The sequence below is a fragment of the Dermacentor silvarum genome, chromosome 3 (assembly GCF_013339745.2).
Source record: "Dermacentor silvarum isolate Dsil-2018 chromosome 3, BIME_Dsil_1.4, whole genome shotgun sequence".
Lineage (NCBI taxonomy): Eukaryota > Metazoa > Arthropoda > Arachnida > Ixodida > Ixodidae > Dermacentor > Dermacentor silvarum.
This window is the reverse complement of record NC_051156.1, coordinates 227,726,161-227,743,065: the sequence shown is the minus strand read 5'-3', so window position 1 is coordinate 227,743,065 and position 16,905 is coordinate 227,726,161. Positions and strand designations below refer to the sequence as shown.

The following is a 16,905-nucleotide window of genomic DNA, read 5'->3' as shown; positions in this document are numbered from 1 at the left end:
GAGAAATAATGTAAGAGCTTGTGTGGGTGTAGGCCAGTTGGTGATTCACGATTTAGGAAGTTACCGCAAGAACATAGGGGCGAAGAAAGAAAGAGACAACACGAAGCGGTACTGATAACTGTTGATTTAATGAAACGATCACCGAGCTTATATAGATCAGACACACGAGGCTAAACGCTAAAGATAAACGCTAAAGACTACTGAGGCACCTAACACGTGTGTATCACGTGGAAAGAAACAACAGTTTTTTTTTTTTTTTTTTTTTTTTTTTTTTGTCCGAGTAACAGCAACTGACGGCGAACTAACCCATTCACCACCCTTAAAGCGTCGCATAACCACTGCTTCTACAATCTCTCTTTCCAGCTGGCCATTTTTTCTGCCGATAACCTCGGTGTCTGATAGCATAGGAAAGCAGCCCATGCAACTACGGCAATAAATAACCAAGTTCGACCCTCAAGCAGACCCCAGGGAATGTTCATGCTCACGCAAGTGAATGTTAAATGCACCTACCGGTTTGTTCAATATAATATCTGCCGCACTTAAGTGGAATCTTATATATGACATGTGTCGTGCAGGGCACAAGCGGATTTGTATGCTTCATTTCACAGGAGGCTGAGCCTGTGGTTCCCCTTGCCACCATGCTGCACAACTTCGAAAGTTTACAAGGTGCTGAAAGGACAACATCGACCCCATATTTACCAGAAATCTTTTTAAGATTATGGGAAACCTTATGTATGTAGGGAAGTACTGAAAAATTCTTCCTTCTAGCCTGTTCATTAGAAATTGATGGCTCTTTGCCCCTTTTCCGAAGCTTAACAAGCAGTGATTCGGCAACTGAAAACAAAAGATAGCTCGGAAAACCCACCTTTTCCAGACGTCCCACTTGAATTTGAAAACTGAAAAGCTGCTTGTGGTGACATGATTTTAAAAGCACGTACTGATCTGAAACATGATGACACCCGCCGTGGTTGCTCAGTGGCTATGGTGTTGGGCTGCTGAGCACGAGGTCGCGGGATCGAATCCCGGCCACGGCGGCCGCATTTCGATGGGGGCGAAATGCGAAAACACCCGTGTACTTAGATTTAGGTGCACGTTAAAGAACCCCAGGTGGTCAAAATTTCCGGAGTCCCCCACTACGGCGTGCCTCATAATCAGAACTGGTTTTGGCACGTAAAACCCCATAATTTAATTTTTTTTACATGATGACGCTATACCCCGTTTTATAAGCTTTGAATGGGATGAATCGAAAACAGCAATGCTTTTTTTTACAGCGAAGCTGTTATAGCTAACCGTAAAAAGTGGCGCTTGCTGTCACAAAACCTCGCTGAGCTATGACGTCACTGCGTTCCCTAGCAACCACCTCGCGGAGCTAGCGGCGTGTGACTCGCCTCTTCTCCGTGCCGTGCACACGTTGCCTTGACATGGGACGTTAAGGAGAGAGAGAAAGAGAGCATGCGCGCGCAATGCTCGGGAGAGGGAAAGAGAAAATGAGAGCAAGATAGAGAGAGAAAGAAATTGCAGCAGCACCAACGAGGCAACGCGCAGAGCTGCTGCAGACACCGCCCGCGTTGCCTAGCCGTTCATGCGCCGAAGCAGTACATATCTCGTTGCCTAGTAACCGCCGGCGCAGGTGCGCGCTCGCTTCGCCCGACGCAGACACGGCTCGTGCCTGCCTGCCTGCGTTTGTGGCATGCCCGGAACGCTGTCGCTCGTAGGCGCCGACGCGTCCAGCGCTAGTCACGCGAAATGTCGCGAATGGGAAGGTACCTCCGAAAATGATCGCTCGAGAATACCTTCCCTCGATGCGTAGTTAAGTTAAACTAAGTTAAAACCTAGTAGCAACCAAGTTAATGCCTAGCAGTAGCAGCCAGCAAGACTTGAGGATTCATACTTTCACTGTACCTAAGCTTACAACGACAGAGTGCAACCTTGCCCGCGTTTTTCAACCTGGGCTCGAACGCCCAGCAAGCATGGTCAGCAGAAGGAAAACCTAACATTAAATCTAAAAAATGGATTGACCCATTATGCAGAAGTTCGTGAGTGAATTTCAGCTGGCTTGAGCAACTGGAAAAGACTGAAAGAATCTCAAGAGCCACTTCTGCAAGGTCGTCGTCCGGCGAAAGTTTAGTATGATTAAAAAATTGTCAACGTATCTAAAGATTCTCAAAATGATCCGATGAGTCAGCTTAAGCTTCAGCGCACGGTCAAAAGTAGCAAGGAAAATTATACAAAGCCCTGGCGCGACACTGGACCCAATGCATATGCCTTTCTTCTGGACATACAATTTATCAGCAAAGGACACAATTGCCGAATTGTGGTAAAAACTCAGCAGCTCTACAATGGTATCTGAAGACACACCACAGGAGTTCTGGAAATCAATGGCACCTGTAAGGTCAATGAGTTCCCTAACAGCACTAAAAAGTTCATCGTGCGGCACCGAATAGAACAGATCTTCCACATCAATGGACAAAGCGCTGTTGGCTCCTGGAATGCGAGTCTTTAAACCAAAACGTCAGAGCCGCTAATCTTGTAAGGGTAAACTGGCATCAGTGCCTCAGATGTGTCTGTAGAAACTTGATGACATGTTCTTGCCATGTTCCTCTTTCCGTTTCAATAGCAAGAAGTGGACAAGACTCCTTGTGGGTCTTGGCCGTAAAAATATGCAAAGCGTATTCAACGTACTGCTCGATACCTGTTTGGCATTTTCTCCGGGTTGGATTCCTTCAGCAGACCAATGGTCCTGCTTTTGACCTTGTAAGGACCCTAGGTTGAAAGTTTGAAGTTCTTATTTACTGCAGCCTTTCCTTTTTCTCTGAACGAAGTCCCAGGAAGCGCCGTAAAACCACCTTCTTTGTCGGCCAGAACAAGAGCAAGGTCGGGCTTTCGGAAATGCCCGGCAACTTCCCTTAAAATTTTACTAGAGTTGGCCCATTGGTGGAGTTTCTCCGGAGATTACCAACACCTTCAAGGATGCAAGTCTCTTTCTCTTCGGATGGTGCCTTGTTAGCTATTCGGAGCACGGGCGCGAGCAAATCAATCATCCACCGAAGACACAAGGCTTTATTTAGGACCATCTTGCAGTACCATATACTCAGTTCTTGCTCATGTGCCCTGCACGACGCGTGTCATATATAACGTGCCACTTAAGTGCGACAGATATTATATTGGACAAACCGGTACGTGCATTAACATTCGCTTGCGTGAGCATGAACGTTCCCTGCAGGGTCGAACTTGGCTATTCATTGCCGTAGTTGCATGGGCTGCTTTCCTATGCTATCAGACACCGAGATTATCGGCAGAAAAAATGGCCAGCTGGAAAGAGATATTGTAGAGGCAGTGGCCATGCGACACTGTGTTTGTTCGCCGTCAGTTGCTGTTACTCAGAAAAAAAAAATACTTTTGTTTCTTTCCACGTGATACACACGTGTTAGGAGCCTCAGTAGTCTTTCAGCGGTTGTCTTACTCGCCGTGGTTGCTCCGTGACTATGGTGTTGGGCTGCTGAGCACGAGGTCGTGAGATCGAATCCCGGCCACGGCGGCCGCATTTCGATGGGGGCGAAATGCGAAAACACCCGTGTACTTAGATTTATATAGGTGCACATTAAAGAACCCCAGGTGGTCCAAGTTTCCTACGGCGTGCCTCATAATCAGATTGTGGTTTTGGCACCTAAAAACTTCATAATTTAATTTTTAGCATTTATCTTAGCATTGTATGTTGAACTAACTTCAACCCCTGTTGAAGTTCGCTCTGTGTTTTTATTGGTTTTATCGTTGCTTTTCGGGTGCACACCTGTGTCTGATCTGTATAAGCTCGGCGTTCGTTTCATTTAATCAACAGTTGTCAGTACCGGCCGCTTCGTGCTGTCTCTCTCTTTCTTCGTATCGTGTGTTTTTGGCGGTAACTTCCCAAATCGTGAGTAATAGTTTTATTTTGTCTGCAAATTTCTTACTGTTTGTGGATTACCAAAGGACCGGAGACGTAAACTTGAGCGGCAGGTTTGGTGCCGGGTTGACAGTGGTTGGTGGCGGTTGGCGGCGCAGAGCTCAACCAGACAAGCATTTAACTATGTCGAGCTATTATTGCCGTAAGAAAGTTTATTTATTCTACTTCACCGCGGATGTAAATTTTCGGCGGCAGTGTGATAATGAACACGTTGCCTTTTTAATTTTTTTTTTCGACAGAAACACACTGTAACACGAAGACGGGTCTAAGGGATTTCGGTTAGACGAAGCGTCACGTGTAGTCGCGACCAGCGTTGTTGCTATCGTATACGCCTGTCGTAATTCGGTATACCGAAAACGGTCAGAAGATTGCGGAGAAACTACAACGCTCTATAACCTTGTTCTTTTGCTTTTACTGTGGCACCAAGACTCCAGCCCAAACGTTTTTGATTAGCCTAAGCCTATCAAACAGTATATGTACATCCATGATGAGCCACACCACAGGTCCAGAGGCGGCGCCCGTACTTTTTCGAACGCCTCGTGGTGCACGACATGGTTTATTTCTCCCAGATATCAGGTCATTTGTCGAATGCAACGTTGATAGGACGGCGTTTTTACAACAGTGAAATGGGGGGAGGGGGGAGAGGGGGAGGGGGGGGGGCGAGTTGCATGGGTACGTTGGGGAAGCTGGGCTAGTGTAATGCCGAAGTGTGTGCGACTGGCGCTTTCATTGTGCATTGCAGTCTCGTGCACTCATTTTCGTTATCGCTTAATTGTGTGTGCGTTTCGACACTGTCGCCGCGCGCTTTGAGAGTTGACGAAGCGAGGCGCTCATGTTGTGTGGGTGCCTCCCAGAAATGGTTCCGCGTCGGCTAACTTTGGATCCACTCCCGAATGTATGTGCTTGCTTGTGGGCTTGCAGGGAGAGCTGCGACCACTCGGGCCAGAAGCATCTGCGCCAGTTCTACCGGCGACCGTCGTTTCTTCCTCTGGCCGTCGAGTTGACGCGGCCGAACTGGGTCATCGCGTCGCAGGGATTCAGCGGGCGTCGCTTCAAGCAGGTGCGTGGCAGAGGAGCAGTAGTCATTTCTCAATGCCCGAGAGGTAGTGGCAGAAAAACAAACAAGAGAAAAAAGGTTTACGAAACTTTGCGGTAGAGTAAAACAAAAACAAGGGACACTTTCCAAACGCCTGCAGCAAGAATTATACAGAATTAAGGAACACACCTTAGCGATCGTCCCACCGCTCCCATCACCGGCTCGTTTTCCCTTTATTTATGTTTCACACCCTCAGGTAAACGCGCAAACGCGATAATAGTCACGCGTGAGCTAATCTTATTAGTGCTGATGTTCCCGTTGCACTTCTACCACCAGACGCACATTCACTCAACATGCGTGCCTTATTAAAGTCTGAGGAACAATAACTGCGTCTCCTGAGGACTGCTCTTGAGTAAACATAAAGTTTCACTAAAATTAATTGTGAAATTGTAGTCCAGCGTTATATTCTCGAGGCAAAAATTCTCGATCATTCTCGAGGCAAAAATTATTTCACATGAAAGGTATAGCTAAATGAAGCTAGAAAAAGGCAAAGATGGGTACACGTTGCTGTGTTCTTATTCCACGTTCGAATATAGATATAATTATGCTCACTGAAACCTGGCTGAATTCAGAATGCGGTGCCATAGTGAATGATAATTACCACACTTTTAGTCTAAGCCGCAAGGATAAACGTGGTGGAGTGTTATTGAATATCAAAAAGTGCATTACAAGCGACCTATTTCCTGGATTTTCTTTTATAACACATGCTGCAGAGTGCCTTGCTACTGTGTCACATAAATATATTGTAGCTGTAATTTATCGCCATCCAGATGGAATTGTCGATACATTCATTGCATACTTGGAAGGTTTATTGAGCTACGTAAGTGAAAACTACCTGGTATTGGGTGGTGATCTTAACATAGACATGCTAAAACTCAAGTGAAAACTACCTGGTACTGGGTGGTGATCTTAACATAGACATGCTAAAACTCAAATGCTCAACACAAGTTACAAACGCTATCTTCATACTGTTCGACTAATGTAATTAGAGATTACATTCGAGTGACAAAGAAAACGAATACATTAATTGACGTATTTATAGCAAACATACCGCAGCACGAAGTTATTGGTGGTATATTGGCATCAAATAGTTAGCGATCCCTTACCAATTTTTGTTGTTGTTGTTGTTGTTGTTGTTGTTGTTGTTGTTGTTGTTGTTGTTGTTGTTGTTGTTGTTGTTGTTGTTGTTGTTGTTGTTGTTGTTGTTGTTGTTGTTGTTGTTGTTGTTGTTGTTGTTGTTGTTGTTGTTGTTGTTGTTGTTGTTGTTGTTGTTGTTGTTGACAAAAGTGCTTAACGCGCTTTGTGTGTCATCTTGTCCTTATTTTTGTGGTCGTTCCGTCTGCGCTATACAACCCGAAGATCCATGAACCAACAAGCCCAAATTTCCACTGCTTAATCGAGACCATACGACATCTCCACCGTGCAAGAAAATTCAAGATGTTTGCTAAAAAAGATTGCAGAACTTTCTCAATAAGTTTATAAAAATAAAATGTATACATGTCTCACACCTCTCATGATGGATAGGATGAATTCTTGCGCCTACTTCTTGATCCATACTCGAAGTCATTTCCTTATGTCATACGTAAAAAAAATTAAAGAGCGGGAAAGCCCTGGCTACGATGATTAAAAATAAAGATAAGGTTTTCAATAGGTTCATCCAAACGCCTAACACTGCCGACTGGGACACATTTCGGACACACAGAAACAACACTAATGCCTTATTACTGAATACAAAGTGAAACTATTATTGCGACATCGGGGTAAACAGAAATTGGACATAATATGGAGGAAGATTAATAAGTTACTAAATAGGGTATCTAAAAATGCGGAGATTTGTGAAATAACGCTGAACAATGAAGTTAAACAAGGAGCTGAATTAGCTGAAGAATTTAATCATTCCTTTGTAGATATAGTCACTAGCGCATTCTTTCATAATCATTCTTCGGAGGCAATAAATGGGATCTGTAGAAATTCTACAAGCATATATACAGGGTGTCTTGACTATCACGCACGAAGATTTAAAAATATTCAAATGCCATGTAGCTGGAGAAAACCAAGGTAATGTTGTTTGCCGTCGCTTGCAGATCCTCAGATTATTTCTTTCATTCCATGGACACATTATAGTTTTATCTCGCTCTCTCCTATATGACATAATTGATCTTAATTAATAAATCAACTTCTCAATATTATAATTAGATGAAAAGTGTCAATGATAAAATTATTAAGCAACATGAAAAACTCCCGATACAGCTTTGTGTCGCTCAATACGTGCTACATAAAAGTGTTCTTCCGATCGTGTAAAAAGCCAGCGAATACACGCAAGGACGCTCGAGGCACTTCGCGGGTATTTGTGGGCTTCTTTCGGCAAAAAAAAAAAATTACCTTGGCTCTGTCCAGCTACGTGGCATTTACATATTTTTAAATCTTGGTGCATGATAGTTGGGGCACCCCGTATATGGATCCCACAACTAAGAGTGAAGTATATAGGTATATAAAACGTGTGTAAATCTCTTAAGAACAGTCTAACGTGTGAAAATGACAATATTAAAATCAGACCAGTAAAGTAGTTTCTTGACACCATACTGCCACAGCTCTCGCATATTTATAATCTTGCTCTCTCGACAGGTGTTTTTCGGAAGAAAATGCAAATAACAAAACGTACTACGGTATTCAAATGGGGAGAAAAAAACAATTTATCAAATCACAGGCCGATCTCCATACTGACAGTGTTCTCCAAAGAAAAAATAATGTGCACTAGAGTAATTGGGTTTGCAAGCAAGTACAATTTCATTAGCCCTACTCAATTCGGATTCAGAAGAAGGAGATCGGCGTAACTTGACCTTGTCATGCAAAAAGAAATATTTCTAAAATACTTCGATGAAAAACACCTGATAGCTGGTATATACATTGATTTCTCGAAGGCATGTGACTGTCTAAACAATCAAACACTTACTAAAAAAATTTAATTTTTTGGACTTAGAGGTACACCGCTCGCGCTTATAACTCCCTACCTGCAACGTAGAATGCAATGTGTTCGCATTCCGGGCAGTTTATCTCCGTACAAAGCAGTTACCTCAGGTGTCCCCCATGCAAGGGAGAATACTTGGACCGCTCCTGTTTATATACATTCTTCGACTCGTGCGCGTACGCTCTTCATTGCTCCGTCCCGGTCGCTTTAGGTAAATGACATCACACGAATTAACTACGGCGCAGAGTACGGAACTTATGCAGATGATACAACCATTTCTTTCGCAGTCATTGTTTTGAAACTCTTCAAAGTAATATTAATGAAGCTCTCCGCGACTTACACAAGCGGATCGTAATGAATTCTCTTGAAATTAACATAGCTAAAAGAAAAGCTATTATCTTCACACCTCTATATCACCTGCAGCACCCACTTTGAATCGTATCTTAGGGAATTCACGTATAGAAATTGTTGACTCAGTAAAGTCACTTGGTGTATTTTTTCAAAAGCATCTTTCTTGGGACATCCATGTCCACCATGTTGCTACGCAGATAGCAAAGGCAGTAGGAATTCTGGCGAAATTAAAAGTCCACTTACCATCAGCTGTTAAATTTCATTTTTCTAACGTACTATTTCTTTCCAATTTAAATTGTTGCTGTCTAGTCTGGGGCACGTCCACGTTATGGTACCTGAACCAGCTGCTTATATTACAAAAGAAAGCACTTCGTCACATTGCGTACACTGAAAAAACTGCGCACACAAAACCCCTTTTTATGAAATGCAATCTCGTGTCTGTGAATAATTTGTACCCACTAAATCTAGCCAAAAAGCATAAATACAATTCAGACGGACTTCTACGCGCATTTTCAGATTTGGAACCACTCACTAAGTCTATAATTCACGTAGTGATGATATCTGAAAAATACCCGTTACACGCCTTACGTTAACAAAACAAATGCTTCGTCAAACGCTTCCAAAGCTGCTAAATGAACTTCATCAATAAGGAATGAACTTAGAAACAACTGGAAACTGGAATTAAGGCAATTTTTGTCTCAAAAAATTATGATTTTCTTTTGCGTGAAAAAAAAAATCAGATCAGGTAAAATTCTAGACCAGATTTTCGAATTTTTTCATAGTTAAAATTCTATAAAAAATTATGAATTTATTCTCACGAATACGTGAGTGATTTATCGTTATACAATGTGTACAAATATCTTGTAAGTATTTCCACGCTCTCTGTATGCCATGTTAACGGGGGCTACAAGCTTCTCAAGTGGATACATCCATTTTTTTTTTCGAGTCTTCCACAAAAGAACAGACTTGTGGACGAAATAAATTTTTGATTTAATTTGATATGACTATAGGAGTTCTGAAAATACACGCGAAGGGTTCTGACGCAGCTGTATTTCCAATGAATGTTGGCTTTCAGGAATAAATCGTGCGTACGCCTCGATCGAAAATAACCAAGAGCGCGGCGGACGGCGCAAACAATAACTGAAAATAACTGCTTATATTTACTCGATCTGTATTGCTGTGTAAATATTTATGCCTGGGGTGTTCACTGAGAGGATCGCTGCCTAATTCGCTGCCCAATGAAAGCAAATAGTGTCCGGCTGCTCGCAGCTTTTGATATTTATCAAAATACGAAATTTGCTACGCGGCATTAAAAAAGAAATACACATAAAATCAGGGGCTTTTCCTTTTATAAAACGTGTACCTTTGTGCGCCCAGCTCGAGTTCGAAGCTGGGAGCACCCTGGTGTGGCTCGCACAAGTCAAAGGCCTCAACTACATCCGCCTGGCACCAGAAGCCGTCTGCTCAGACATATGCCAAGAATTGGAACTACTGCTCGACGCACGAGATATACGTAAGTGACTCTGGAAAGGCGCGCAAGTGCGGCCCGCCCTTTCCGTTCCTTTGTTCAGTCGAGCAGCTCGTTCATACCGCCAGTCGTGCGCACACATCAGCCATGCCAAATTCGCTCCACGGCATCGGCACACTCAAGCTCCCGAGCGTGAGTGATGTGCACAGATGCTTACTTCTATGATTCATGTGCTGAGCGTCTGCTGCGCGAGTCGTTCATCTCACTGGGGAAAGCGTGCTTCCTGGAGGTATTTAACCTTCTCAACAATAGCCACTAATGAATGGCACCCGGATGGGTGAAAGTGAGGAGCTGGACTCGTTGATTCGGCCTCCGGAGGGGTCGCGGTATTATTTCCAATGCACCCTGGATGCGAAAGCTTTAGAAACTTTGGAATGGACTTTAGCAATAAACATATGTGCTATCATGTGTTAGAGATGCTAGCTATATATAAACCCGCTATACTTGTCATCTAATCACACACACACACACAAATTCAAAGACTCGAGTGCCTATTACTCTTAACTTAGTTATTGGGAGCAGCAAATTTCAGTCCCCTACTTCTTTCCAGGAATCCTGTGTGGTCCTGGGAAAATCCCGGTATACTTGTGAAGAGAGAACCTTAGCAACTCCTTCTGGACGAGGTTGATGCTGATATGCCTGTCTGTCGTATGAAAAAAAAAGAAAAAAAAGAACATCACAGGGCCGATCTCGGTGGTAGTGCACAGCTGCGCCAATAAAATTTCGGGTTTGAGCTCTGCAACTGTTTCGCACTTTTGATATTTAAGTCTGAGAAGATTTAAGATAAAAGGCGTGCGCAGTCGGTGTTTTGTTTGATGACATTTGTTTGTGGCCTGCCATTCTCAAAATTCTGCGGAATGATTTTGTCAAAAATGTAAGACCTGGTATGAGCAGCTTTAGCAATATATGGTGTGGCAATATAACCCGCATATATCGCATATTATATAGCATGGCATAGCGTATAGCATACATATACCTAAATATATGCGGAGCCTCACAACGATGCCGACGACGGCGGCGGCAAGAATTCGCTCAGAGTGTCCATATAATTGCTATCGCGATAATATACTATGACATTGCCGTGAGGCCACCGTCCGTTCCGTGGACTAACGTAGCACGTTGTGTGCTTGGACGTCATATAGCCAGTGGAGCACGTAGAGACGCAGATAACTTTTTTTATTCATTTTGTGCCGGTGAATTCAGATCTCAGTAACACTAAAAGGACGCAAACGTGGTATAGGAAATCACACCAAGTTTAAACAGGCCAGCGCAGTATAACATAACCTTGTATTTTGAGAGCGCAGCTCTCAGGCGCCCTTCCCTGCGTTGAGCGTCGGCGTCCCTCGGCGTCACTGAGCGAACGAGCACACAGTGTTGCCAGGTTTGGCTATATATAGCCAAATTGGGCTACGGGAAAAATGTTTTGGCGTCGACTTGGACGAGTTGGCTATGTGGCTATATTTGGGCTACTGAAAATCTGCGACTTGGCTTTGTTTGGGCTATATGTGGTGCCCTAATCCACGCTCCAGAGTTGGTTGTGATCGGGTAGAAGCAAATCTCGAAGGCTGTGTTTTCGCTGACTGAGCCGGCCGCGTGGCTGTGCGTGTGTGCGTTCGCGAAATGACCCCCCCCCCCCCCCCCCCCCCCGCGTTTTCTACACTCTCTCCGCTGTTGTCTGAGCCGGTGGCTTTGATCTTTGATGCACTTAAACTTACACCCCGCTTGACCGTTATGCACCAGGTCCCCGGGCATCGGGATGAAGCTGGGGGTAGTGGTCTTTTCACAGTACACTGTACTAACATGGCTATGCCCAGGAAGGGAGAGCAATAACATAGGGTCGGGGCCATCGGGCGATCGTGGAACCGACATGAACGAAGGGAAGCACGGGTGGATGACACGCTCCTGTGGGTTCATGGCCATGTCTTCCGGATGAAGTATCGCGCCAGGCACAGCTTTCAACCTATTCCACGTTTCTGGCGCGAAGCTTTACTGTCATTTTCCTTTTCCAGCTAGATGAATTTTTCTTCGTGCTTAGATTCGAGATTCATTTCGATAGGTTGGACATAAGATCAGATCCTCCCCAGCGAGGAGAATCTAACCATGGGGAAGTTGGCCAAGTATGCGAGAACGTATAAAAAAGAATGGGAGCAAGACCTCGAGCCAAAGGTGGGTTCTGGTGCTTTTAATTCTAGATGGTTTGTCCGTAACGTCGTGGATGCAGATACTCCGATTCTGCCAATGTCGAAAGATGTTTGCCACGATGACATCAGTGCACCACGTCACATGAACTTCACCCACCGTGTTAGCTTAGCTTGAGGTGCCGTACAGCTGGCTCGATGACACGGGTTTGATTTCCGGTCACGGCGGCTGCATTTCGATCAAGGCGAAATGCAGGAACACCCCTGTACTTAGGTGTACGTTAAAGAAACCGAGTGGGCCAAAAATAATCCGGATTCCCCCACTGCGTCATGCCTCCAAATCATATCATGGTTTTGGCACGTAAAACCCCAGCAATTATTAGAGATTTAGAATAGGGGCCTCAAACGTATTGGGGCCCCAAAGAAATAGCGTCGAAGCTACTGCGCATGCGCAAGACAGAAACAGTGTTTGGGTTTTGCGTCGGGTAAGCTATTTCATCGATTTAGCGGGAGCCCCAAAAGCTACCCCAAAAGCTTTCGTCAACAAACATGGCTCTCTAACCCACACCACTGTCTTTCCGTTGCACCTAACATTTTTCGTTCCAATGCTAGTTGCACAGTCCTAACTTCTCAAACTTCGTTGTTGCCCTCCAAGCTTCTGTCCCGTATTTGATGTTACCGGCCGGTTGAATGCATTGATTCTACATTTTTGTTTTCAATGACAGCGGTAAGCTGCCGGTCTCATACCAAATCATGGCCGGCAACACATATCTGTGCTTCCATAAGTTCGCTTAAAGCCTAACAAAGGTATGCTCCCGGACCAGTATTGCTTGAACATGATCATCATGGTGCACACATCAGGCAGTAAACCGTCCTCATAAGTGGAATATGTCATGCGCATATGCGGCGAGGTTGCTTCGCGCTGAGGACTACTTAATTGTCGCCACTTATTTTCGTTCGCTATACGCCAAAGTGGAAAGGCAAATTTTATTTGTGCGATGAATAATGGGACTGAAACTGAGATTGTCAACTGAAGGAGCAGTCTCTACAGATCATATTATGGTGGCAACACTCTATTAATGGTATGCGTTATAAAGTGCTTGACTAAATATATTTATCAGAAGAGATGCGTGTTAACCCTGCTGCTAACCACTGCATTTCGTTCGCTCTCAAAAGCAAAAGTCTGATTTTTTTTCTAGTATGCTATAACGGTTCGTTTGTGTAAAGCGGCCGTGGTCTTTAGGAGGAAATCTGCTGCTTATGTTCGCAGTGTGGCTCAAGACGCATCGTGGTCTGGATATATCGTTATTGGACACTTGACTTGGTTTGCCTAATATTACAGCGCACACCTGTTTCGAGTTTTATCTTGATTTCTTATAGCGGGTGGTTTTTGCTAGATTGGTATTGTCTCCATCTCAAGAAAATGCGCGCCCGTGACACAGTGATTAGAATTTGCAACTTTAAAAAACTCACACGAGTTTTTAACTGTATCGTAAGTGTAACGGTAACTGTATCGGTATTTGCGTAAGTGCATGTTGAAAAACATGCACATGATGATGATGATGTTGAAAAACACACCAGTAGAAACGTTGAAATAAATTTGTTGCGTATTGCAAAGAGAACTTACTCAAATATATGTGCGCGTGTGTGAATATAAGTCACCACCAAAATTACTGGCGGCTTTCTCACACCGGCGTTTGGCTTCCGATTACTTTCATTTCGACCGCCACAGGTTGTCGCCCCGTTTTTTTTATCGTTCTTTAAATCATCATCCATGCTATCCGGGACCTTGCGAATTGTAAGACGTCCTACTAACTGAATACCCATGCATCTGTTTCAGTGCTCGTGCACACGAATATGTGGAAAGTGCACTACCTCCCCGGAGAGGATTCCGAAAACATCGCATTTGCTGCTGGCGGCTTCATTTCGGAATGACGTTGCCTACGTACTTCTCTACACGTCGAGGAAGTGCCACAATAGAGCAATAAAGTGACACACCCGAGCATCATTTGATTTCTTGCATGTCTTCATTTAACTCACGCTTTGTTGCTGTTGCTGTTCTGCCGAAGAGACACAAATTAAGGGAAAAAAGGAACCGAATTTGTACATTTTAAAAGTCTTATTCCGTCGAATTGACTGGCTTTACTGACGCAGTTTGTCGTTTCCGTTTGTCTATGGTAGGGCATGCCCTTGGGATAATAGCGCTGTGCAAATGTTTCAATTAACGTTTGCCGAAAAACGTACACGATGATGGTGATGACACTTAGCTTTGCGTGGCTATGATAAGCCAACAGTGACTTCACGTAATAAATATCCGAGTTGACCTGGGGAAGAAACCGCCATTGTACACGCTTAATTAAAAGCGCGTAATTGCATTTATCTATATCCTCTTCAGATTCATTGTATATTATAATGCAGATTGTATTCAGTCTTTTTTTCTTCCGAAATTAACTCGGAACCGATTGCGTAAAATATTCATCCCGCGGATGATTCATACGGAATTGTATAGATTTGTTTCGTATTAATCTTGCCGTTAGATTTCGAGAAAATTGACACTGATTTGATCTAGATCTTCGTCACAGACGATGAACAGCTGCAGCGAAATGCGCTTCGAAGGAACACAAATTGTAACGAAAATTGAGAATGTAACATGCTAGTCTACCCCACGATGTTGAAATTTTGCCTGTTATTAAGCAAAGCAAGCGATTGTTTAAGCCAAGAAACATGAGAAGACAGTTACTTTCTCGACGTACAAGGAGATGCTGCCTTCAACATGCATCTATCCGATATGTGTGGCATATTTCAACAAAATATGCGTTTTTCACGTTTGCTACATATACCGGCCGGTAATACGAACCAATTCATTGTAAATGAGCGAAAACAAACGGATACAGAACACCTAGACACCACACATGCCCGCTTAGCCTTCTGCGTCCGCTTGTTCGCGCTATTTTACAATGAGCCTACCAATTAACCCAGCTCTCTACTCTCTTGCAATAAGAACCAACATTAAAAGCGATACATAATGTAACTGAGCTGTCTTCTATAGTATGAGAGGCATGCACTAAATAAAATAACAAATCAACCTTTTCATGAGGGCTCGCTCTTCTGTCATTTTGGTAGAAGAAAACAATGCCGCGTAGATTCATAATTTTATACGATCCTGCAGAATCGAATATATTTCGCTCTTACGCAGTTCATCTTTGCAGGTGACAAAGGGGGGTTCCTCATGATACATGTTGTCCTTCTTGGTGTCTCTATATTGTTTCTTGTTCACTATCTTTGTCCAGGAGGGGTAGTGCCCACCTAGTGGACTGTCGATCTCGGCCGGCGGTAAATGGCCGGAGCTGTACGATCGAGGTGGCAGCCAGCTTCGTTCTCGCTCGAATCTCAGCCCAGCCAATCAGCACTTCAGTAGCAGCCGAAGTTGACAGTCTGCTATGTAGAAACATGCAGAAAAATCCCTTGTCTATGTTTTCTTTACTCATATGTGCCATATTACCCGCCGTAGTGGCTATGGCGTAGCGGTGCTATAGCAAGAGCTCGCGGGATCGAATCTCGGCCACGGCGGCCGCATTTCGATAGGAAGCCGGGGGCCATCGCTGGCTCCGCATTCTGAGAGGCACAGACTTGCATGGCTATTCGCTAATCACCTGCCTAGGAGTCGTGGTGGCGGATTCTTCAATTCCCAACGTCTTGGTAGTCGGTAAAGCGAAGATTGGCCTTGTAGGCCTCATGATATACTCTGCCATTGGTTGGGGGTCGTGGCTGGCTCCACGCTCTAGCGACTGGGACGGCTGCCGCGCAAGGTTGCGTCAAGCGACAATTTCCGTGTCCGGCGTTGCTTTCTGACAGTTGGAGCACTGATATGAGACACTGCCGCCTCCGGCCCACAGTGGCCGCGTACCCGACCTCACGGCTGCATGATATGACCATTTGCTTGGCAACCTTCATTGCTTGATGTTTACTCTCGCAGCTGTCTTCAGAGACCTCGAAGGTGATGTTTCGAAGAGCGCTCATGCCGTTTTATTGTGGTTTTAATGTTTCCCCCTTTTAACAAAAGTGCGAGATGAATTTAAATTTTGCTTTGCCCTACACCACGCAGGCGCCTGGGGCATCGGTTTGATCGCCTAAATAGTCTCGGGTCGTGTTACCCTCGTCGCGGTGGATTCGTGCTTGCGTGTGCCTCCCGGCTATGCTGGGCCATACATGCCGCCCAGAGGTTCGCGAGTTCGATTCCCGCTGTACTGATTCCTGCTTTTTTTCTTCTCCTATTAGTTTTCCGTTTTGTCTGCTTGTCAATTCTTTTTTTTTTCTTTTTGCAGGCATTATTATTTTTGCTTTTAGTATGATCGTTCGCGTAACGGCGTAACGGTAGTTTTACAAATGAACGTACATCTCCAGTTGTTTGCTTTCCTCCGTGGTCTCTCCTACAACTCTGTTCATTTGTAAACAATGATGTGCTTGCCTCGACGCTGCTCTGTTTGCTTTCGAGATCGGTTGCTTGTCGCAGCGGCTGTGACGGTCTGGTCCGTCGAGTCATCCGAGCCTGGCGGCCACAGCTGCCTCATCCTTCACAAACCATTTGCAGCTGTTTACAGTCACAAGCCTACCGCCCTGATTGCGAAGTAGTTGGCTGTACCCACACCGACCTTGCCGTCATTACCATCATATTCACCCTCCATTATCCGGGCACTTTCCGGACCTGGCCAACCTTGTCCCACATCGACATACATCATACGTAATCAAATAAACTGTCTACGCGAGGACCCTCTGACCTCGCTGACCGGACCATATGACACCAGGAGTTACCGTGCCCACATTTTCTTTTTCCAATTGGCTTTCTCACCTTCAAAACAAGCGCTCTGGGTCTTATTTTGC

The 16,905-nt window shown here is 44.6% G+C and overlaps 1 protein-coding gene across 1 annotated transcript in view; it reads left to right on the top strand.

Annotated features, from left to right (window-relative positions):
- The window catches only part of LOC119445251 (uncharacterized), a 50,514-nt gene extending 36,468 nt beyond the window's left edge, over positions 1–14,046 (top strand). Inside the window, exons 5-7 of the mRNA XM_049664454.1 lie at positions 4,865–5,003; positions 9,736–9,871; positions 13,865–14,046. Coding sequence (XP_049520411.1) covers positions 4,865–5,003; positions 9,736–9,871; positions 13,865–13,959 — 370 coding nt within the window. The 3' untranslated portion in view covers positions 13,960–14,046. The remainder of the gene's footprint in view (positions 1–4,864; positions 5,004–9,735; positions 9,872–13,864) is intronic.
- The last annotated feature ends 2,859 nt before the right edge of the window (positions 14,047–16,905 follow it).